The following is a 7820-nucleotide window of genomic DNA, read 5'->3' on the forward strand; positions in this document are numbered from 1 at the left end:
GTAACAAGAGCGAAACCCCATCTCAAAAAAAAAAAATAATTAATTAATTTTATTAGCTAGGTGTGGTAGTGCACACCTGTAGTCCCAGCTACTTGGGAGGTTGAAGTGGGAAGAAGGCTTAAGCCTGGGAGGTTGAGGTTGCAGTGAGCCATGGCTGTGCCACTGCATTCCAGTCTGGACAACAGAGCGAGATCCTGTCTCAAAAAAAAAAAATTGTAAGAGAATATTTCTTTCTTGACATATGAAATTCAAAAATCTGTTTCATGTCAGAATGGGACTATAAGTGTAAAAAATTTAAAAAGAAAAAGTATCCACAGTAAAGTTTTACTGCCCATTCATTTACATATTGTAAAGGCTACTTTCACACTACACAGGCAGAGTCAGGAGTTTTGACAGAAACCATATGGCCTGCAAAGCCTAAAATATTTACTGCCTGGCGCTTGATGCCAGTGGCACCCTGCAATCCCAGCACTTTGGGAGGCCAAGGCAGCGAGATGGCTTGAGCCCAGGAGTTCAAGATTAGCCTGGGCAACATGGCAAAACCCCATCTCTACAGAAAGTACGAAACTTAGCCAGGTGTTGTAGCATGTGCTTGTAGTCCCAGCTACTTGGGAGGCTGAGGTGGGAGGATCACTTGAGCCTGGGAGTTCAAGGTTGTAGTGAGCCATGATCATGCCAGTGCAGTCCAACTTGGGTGAAGTGTGCTAACTTCTCTAGAAGATGTTCGGAGGGGTACATCCCACCCACCTGTCCATGAAACAAACTCACTCAGGATCTAGGGGAAATTCCACGGTTTCACAAACCCAGACAGAGGGATGGTGCTTTTTCACATAAAAACTTCCTATTTCACCTGATTTCTATCCTGGGTCAGCCAAGACACTCTTCTCTAAATGGGCCTCAGATTCCACTGTTCTCTGGATGGCTTCTCCAAAGGATAAGGGTTAAGAATGAAGTTTGGGTACTAATTTTTGTTCGTAAATGATCAATTACATTAGCAAACATAAATCAGCGAATTAGAGTAGAATTCATATTTATTTATATCTTATTTTTAAAAATAAGTTCAAAGCATAAAAGTCCTATATTTCTTGGGTTTAACTCTGTGGTTTATGAAAAGTAATCTTTCCCTATACGTGTGACAGACCCTTGCACCAAATCCCTAAATCAGTGATCAGTACAACTTCCAGAGTAAAGGCTATTACATGGTGATGCTCTCAGAATGGGAGCAAGAATAAAGTTTAGGATGCTATTCTGAGTATACAGGGATCCTCTTATGAACATCAGTGGCTGTCCCTCTTTTAAGAGGGTATTGGAAGAACTGAGCTCAGAATTCGTGAAGCTTAGAATTGAGAAGGAAAATACACCAAAACTAAAATAAAAAACGAGAACTCTTCTTCATGTATGCTTCATATCCAGTCTCACCTTGATGATGTCTCCATTGGAGGCAATCAAATCTGTTGGAATGGTCACTCTAAATGAGCGCCCAACGACAGCCGTGCCATCAGGAATGCCAACCACTGTGGGAACAGCCTCATGAAGTTCTGAGAGCACTGAGTGCATGGATGCCTCAAGCTGGTTTTCCCAGTCCCTGACGTCCTCTGAGGGTTCACTGGGCCAATGGGACTGAGCCATGGCCACAGAGAGCAGAAGGAGAAAGGTCCTCCCCCAGAGGGGGAGCAGCAGCGAGAGGCCCACAGACCTCCTCATCCCAGGCCCAAGTTTGTTCAGGTCGATAGTCTTGTTAAGTAAAAGAGCAAGTGACTTGGTTCCAGAGCTGGGTCCTCACTCTCTGCACACCTGCTCCATCACGGAGGACACAGAGTCTGAAAAAAAAAAAAGAAGAAGAAAAGCAGATTCAGATTTGACCAATTCCAGTGGTTCGAAGTCATATACTAGCCTCCAGGAGTTACTGCCAAAAACGTCTATCCTGAGTTGGATCAAGCCTCTTACCCCCATGTTCTCTTATACAGAAGCCACCAGTTTCATGCAACTCCTTAGCAATGGAAATGTAACTGGTCCATTAAGTGTAAAATATACACTGGATTTTGAAAACATTATAAAAAAGGAATGTAAAATGCCTCATTAATACTTTTAAAATATTGATTACATACTAAAATGATATATATTTTGGTAATATTTTGGATATACCCAGATTCAATAAAATATATTAAGTAAACAAGTATTAACAAAGAATAAATAATAAATAAATGTATTAAATAGATGAGGTGCAGTGGCTCATGCCTGTAATCCTAGCACTTTGGGAGACCAAGGGAGGGGGATCGCTTGAGGTCAGGAGTTCGAAACTAGCCTGGCCAACATGGCGAAATCCCATCTCTACTAAAAATATGAAAATTGGCCAGACATAGTGGTGGGCGCCTGTAATCCCAGCTACTTAGGAGGCTGAGGCAGGAGAATTGCTTGAACCTGGGAGGTGGAGGTTGCAGTGAGCAGAGACTGCATCACTACACTCCAGTCTGCGTGACAGCAAGGAAAAAAAAAAAAGAACATCATCTGCTGATTTTTTTCATGTGACTACCAGAAAAATTTACATGACATATGTGGTTCATGTTGTATTTCTCTTGGGTGGCACTGCTTAGACCTACTTCCAATTTACAGGAAATTTGGGAGCCACGCAAAGAAAATCACACAAATCTAGAATGTGGGATCTTCTGTGAGACAACAACTGGCCTGGTCTCTCCAAATGCTGACATCCCTAAACATAAGATGACTTCTGGGTGCGGTGGCTCACACCTGTCATCCCAGCACTTTGGGAGGTCGAGGTGGACAGATCACGAGGTCAGGAGTTTGAGACCAGCCTGGCCAACATGATGAAACCCCATCTCTACTACAAACACAAAAATTAACTGGGCATGGTGGTGCACACCTATAGTACCAGCTATTCAGGAGGCTAGGCAGAGGAATCGCTTGAACCTGGGAGGCAGAGGTTGCAGTATGCCAAGATCACGCCACTGTGCTCCAGCCTGACAATAGAGTGAGACTCCGTCTCAAAACAAACAAAAAAACTAGGTTAGTGAGTGGAATGCACCTATAGTCCCAGCTATTTGTTGAGCCCAAGAGTTCAAGGTTACACTGAGCTATGAAGACGACACTGTACTCTATCCTGGGCCACAGAGCAAGACCCTGTCTCTGTCCGCCCTCTCCCAACCCCAAAAAATATACATACATCAAGTCTGATCGCTGTCTCTAAATCTAGAACAGTCAACCTACGTTAAGTGCTTTTTTTTTTTTTTTTTAGATGGAGTCTCGCTCTGTCACACAGGCTAGAGTGCAGTGACGCAATCTAGCACTGTGGGAGGCCAAGGGGCGAATCACCTGAGGTCAGGAGTTCGAGACCAGCCTGGCCAACATGGTGAAACCCTATCTCTACTAAAAATACAAAAAAATTAGTCAGGCATGATGGCAGGTACCTGTAATCCCAGTTACTCAGCAGGCTGAGGCAGACGAATCGCTTGAACCCGGGAGATGGAGGGTGCAGCAGGCCGAGATCACGCCACTGTACTCCAACCTGGGCGACGAGAGCAAAACTCTGTCTCAAAAAAAAAAAAAAAAGAAAGAAAGAAAAAAGAAAAGAAAAAGAAACAGGGTCTTGCTATGTTGCCCAGGCTGGATTTGAATTCCTGGGCTCAAGTAATCCCCCCACCTCAGCCTCCTGAGTAGCTGAGACTACAGCCATTTGACACCACACTTGGCTCTGATTCATTCTATTAAGCTAGCATTATCCAGATACCAAAAATCAAACCAGGGTATTACAACAAAACTACAGACCAGTACTTAACATAAAAACAGACATAAAAATCTTTAACAAAACTTAACCAAACAGAATTCAGCAATATATTAAAATAAATATATACGATGACCAAGTGGTACTTATTCCAGACATGCAAGGAGAGCTCAATATTTGAAAAGTAATCAGCTCAATATTTGAAGATTAATCATATTAACAGGCTAAAGAACAAAAGTCACGTGAACCAATTGATGCAGAGAAAGTATCTGACAAAATTCAACACTGATTCATAATTTTAAAAACTCTTAGTAAAACAGGAACAGAGGAAACTTCCTCAACTTGATAAAGAGCATCTACCAAAAAACCCCACAGCTAACATTATATTTACTGGTGAGACTGGTGCTTTATCCTTAAGAACAGAAACAAGGCAAAGAATGTCCGCTATCACCATTCTTACACAACGTAATACTAGAAGTTCTGGCTAGTGCAATAAGGTGAGAAGAAAAGTATGGTGGCTGGGTGCAGTGGTGCACGCCTGTAATCCCAGCACTTTGGGAGGTCAAGGTGGGCAGATCACCTGAGGTCAGGAGTTTGAGACCAGCCTGACTAACATGGTAAAACCCAGTCTCTACTAAATACAAAAAATTAGCTGGGCCTACGTGGTGGGAGAATCGCTTGAACCCAGGAGGCAGAGGCTTTAGTGACTTGAGATTATGTCACTGCACTCCAGCCTGGGCAACAAGAGTGAAATTCTGTCTCAAAGAAAAGAAAAAAAGAAAAAGAAAAAAAGTATGGCATACAGATTGGAAAAGAAAAAATAAAACTGTCCTTTTTTTTGCAGATGACATAGTTGTCTATGTAGAAAATTCCAAGGAATCTATAAGAAAATTCCTTATAGTCCCTATATTAGTTCTACAATAAGTGGGTTCAACAAGGTTACAGAATACAAAAACATTCAAAAATCAACTGTATTTCTATATACTGCAATAAACATGTGGACACCATATTTAAAAATACAATATCATTCAAACTATCAAAAAAAATTACTTAGGTATAAATCTAACAAAACATGTACAGAATATGTACGCTGAAAACTAAGCATATACCTGTGATCCCAGATACACAAGAGGCTGACGGAGGAACCCAGAAGTTTGAGACCAACCTGAGCAACATAGTAAGACCCTGTCTCTATTAAAAAAAAAAAAAAAAAAAAGAGCCAGGTGCAGTGGCTTATACCTATAATCCCAATACTCTGAGAGGCTGAGGCAGGAGGATCACGTGAGCCCATGAGTTAGAAACCAACCTGGGCAACATAGTAAGACCTCATCTCGCCGGGCGTGGTGGCTCACGCCTGTAATCCTAGCACTTTGGGAGGTTGAGGTGGGTGGATCACCTGAGGTCAGGAGTTCAAGACCAGCCTGGCCATCATGGTGAAGCCCCATCTTTAAAAAAAAAAAGATCTCATCTCTACAAAAATTTTAAAAATTAGCCAAATGTGGTGGCATGCGCCTGTGGCCTCAGCTACTTGAAGACTGAGGTGGGAAGACCACTTGAGCCCAGGAGGTCGAGGCTGCAGTGAGCCGTGTTCACACCATTGCACTCCAGCCTGGGCAACAGAGCAAGACCCTGCTTCGGAAACAGCAATAATAATTTTAAAATTAAAAAAAGAAGACTCTATTGGTGCAGAGACAGATACACAGGCCAATGATACATAATAGGGAATCCAGAAATAGACCTATACAAATATGCCCAAGTGATTTTTGACAACAGTGCAAAAGCAATTCAATGGGGAAAAAATTGCCTTTTCAACAAATGGTACAACCCAGATGTCCTTCAATGGGTGAATGATTAAACAAACTATGGTACATGCATACCATGGAATACTAATGAACAATAAAAATGAATGAACTATTGATACACTCAACAACTTGGATGAATTTCCAAGCAATCTTACTAAGTGGAAAAAAAAAAAAAAACCAATCCCAAATGGTTATATACAATATGATTTCTTTTTTATGACATTCTTGAAATGACAAAATTATAGAAACAGAGAACAGATTAGTAGGTGCCAGGTATAACAGATTAGTGGGGTCAGAGTGTGAGGGAGGTAGACGTGCCTATAAAAGGACAACAAAATATTCTGTGATAATGGAACTATTCTGTACCCTGACTATACCATTTTCAATATCCTGGCTGTGATACTGTACTATAGTTTTGCAAGATATTACCATGGTGGAACTGGGTAATTGTACATAGGATCTCTCTTCTATTAAAACTGAATGTGAATCCACAATTATCTCAAAAAATCTTTTTTTTTTTTTTTTTTTTTTTGAGATAGAGTTTCACTCTTGCTACCCAGGCTGGAGTGCAATGGCACGATCTCGACTCACCACAACCTCTACCTCCTGGGTTCAAGCAATTCCTGCCTCAGTCTCCCGAGTAGCTGGGATTACAGGCAGGCACCATCATGCCTGGCTAATTTTTTATTTTTAGTAGAGATGGGGTTTCTCCATGTTGCTCAGGCTGGTCTCAAACTCCTGACCTGAGGTGATCCGCCCGCCTCAGCCTACCGAAGTGCTGGGATTACAGGCGTGAGCCACCACGCTCAGCCTCTCAAAAAATCTTTTACATCTTAAAATAAATTGAATGCGAGTTTTAAATCTGACACAGTGGGATCCTGTCTCAAAAAAAAGAAAAAGAAAAAGTTATTTTTCTTTTTTTTTGAGACAGAGTCTTGGTCTGTCACCAAGCTGGAGTTCAGTGGCATAATCTCAGCTCACTGTAATCTCCACCTCCCAGGTTCAAGCGATTCTCCTGCCTCAGCCTCCCAAGTAGCTGGGATCACAGGCATGTGCCACCACACCCAGCTAATTTTTGTATTTTTAGTACAGACAGGGTTTCATTATGTTGGCCAGGATGGTCTCGATCTCCCGACCTCATGATCCGCCCGCCTCAGCCTCCCAAAGTGCTGGAATTACAGGCATGAGCCATTGCACCTGGCAAATTTCTTTTTTTTTTTCTTTGAGACAGGGTCTCATTCTGTGGCCCAGGCTGGAGTGCAATCACACAATCACAGCTCACTGTAACCTCGACCTTCTGGGCTCAAGCACTCCTCCCACTTCAACTTTCAAAGCAGATGGGACCGCAGGCCTGCACTACCGCACCCAGCTAATGTTTTTGTATTTGTACAGACAGTTTCACCATGTTGCCCAGCCTGGTCTCAATATTCTAGCTTCAAGCAATCCAACCACCTTGGCCTCTCAAACTTCTGGGATTACAGGCTTGCGCCGCAGCACCTAGCCAAGAATTTTAAATCCCTAACGGACACTTTAAAGAAAAAAAGGCTAACCAAAGCCCGAGAAAGAGCTTTTTCAATGCACGTGATAGCTAATCAATCCTTATCAAAAAACATCAAGCAACTTAAAACAATAAAAATCGGCTGAAGATAGGAAGAAAGAACCAACAAGTAATTCACAGAGAAGAAAATCTGAATAGCAGTAAACTTACAAGACACTCATCTTACCAATAATCAGGGAAAAGAAAAGTAAAAGCAAAAACCTTTCCACACCAATCAGATGGGCCAAAATGTTCTAATGTGACACCACTGAGGGGACAGGACCACATGGCCGTTGGTGAGAGTATGAGCTGCCCCAACGCCCTTGAGAAGACTCACCACCCAGCTGTGTCTGTCCACTCCCAGACACACAGCCAAAGGAAACTGCAAACATACATGGAGAGATGGCACAAGCATGTTCATTGCAACACTGGAAAGTTAAAAACAATCCTAATATCCATGAGCTGGAAAATCATCAATAGGCTTTCATGGAATATCATAGAACTCTGTAAGACAATTAAAAAGATACTAAAACAACAAGTATCAACATGAGTAAATCTCAAAAAGTACTTAGTGAAAAGTGCTCACTGAAGAAAGATACAATATCATTATGGTAAAATGTTTATGAGAGGCTGAGGCAGGAGAATCTCTTGAACCCGGGAGGCAGACGTTGCAGTGAGCCTAGATTATGCCACTGCACTCCAACCTGGCAACAGGGCGAGACTCCATTTCAAAAAAATAAAG

The 7820-nt window shown here is 42.1% G+C and overlaps 1 protein-coding gene across 6 annotated transcripts in view; it reads right to left on the reverse strand.

The window, feature by feature from the left end:
• Positions 1-7820, reverse strand: part of DAG1 (dystroglycan 1) — a 73060-nt gene that overhangs the window by 21716 nt on the left and 43524 nt on the right. For all 6 annotated transcript variants that reach the window (XM_037743224.1, XM_037743206.1, XM_017504507.2 and 3 more), the window contains one exon: positions 1420-1820. In XM_037743224.1, coding sequence (XP_037599152.1) covers positions 1420-1704 — 285 coding nt within the window. In that variant the 5' untranslated portion in view covers positions 1705-1820. The remainder of the gene's footprint in view (positions 1-1419; positions 1821-7820) is intronic.

The sequence above is a fragment of the Cebus imitator genome, unplaced genomic scaffold, assembly GCF_001604975.1.
Source record: "Cebus imitator isolate Cc_AM_T3 unplaced genomic scaffold, Cebus_imitator-1.0 Scaffold0, whole genome shotgun sequence".
In the NCBI taxonomy this organism is placed as follows: domain Eukaryota; kingdom Metazoa; phylum Chordata; class Mammalia; order Primates; family Cebidae; genus Cebus; species Cebus imitator.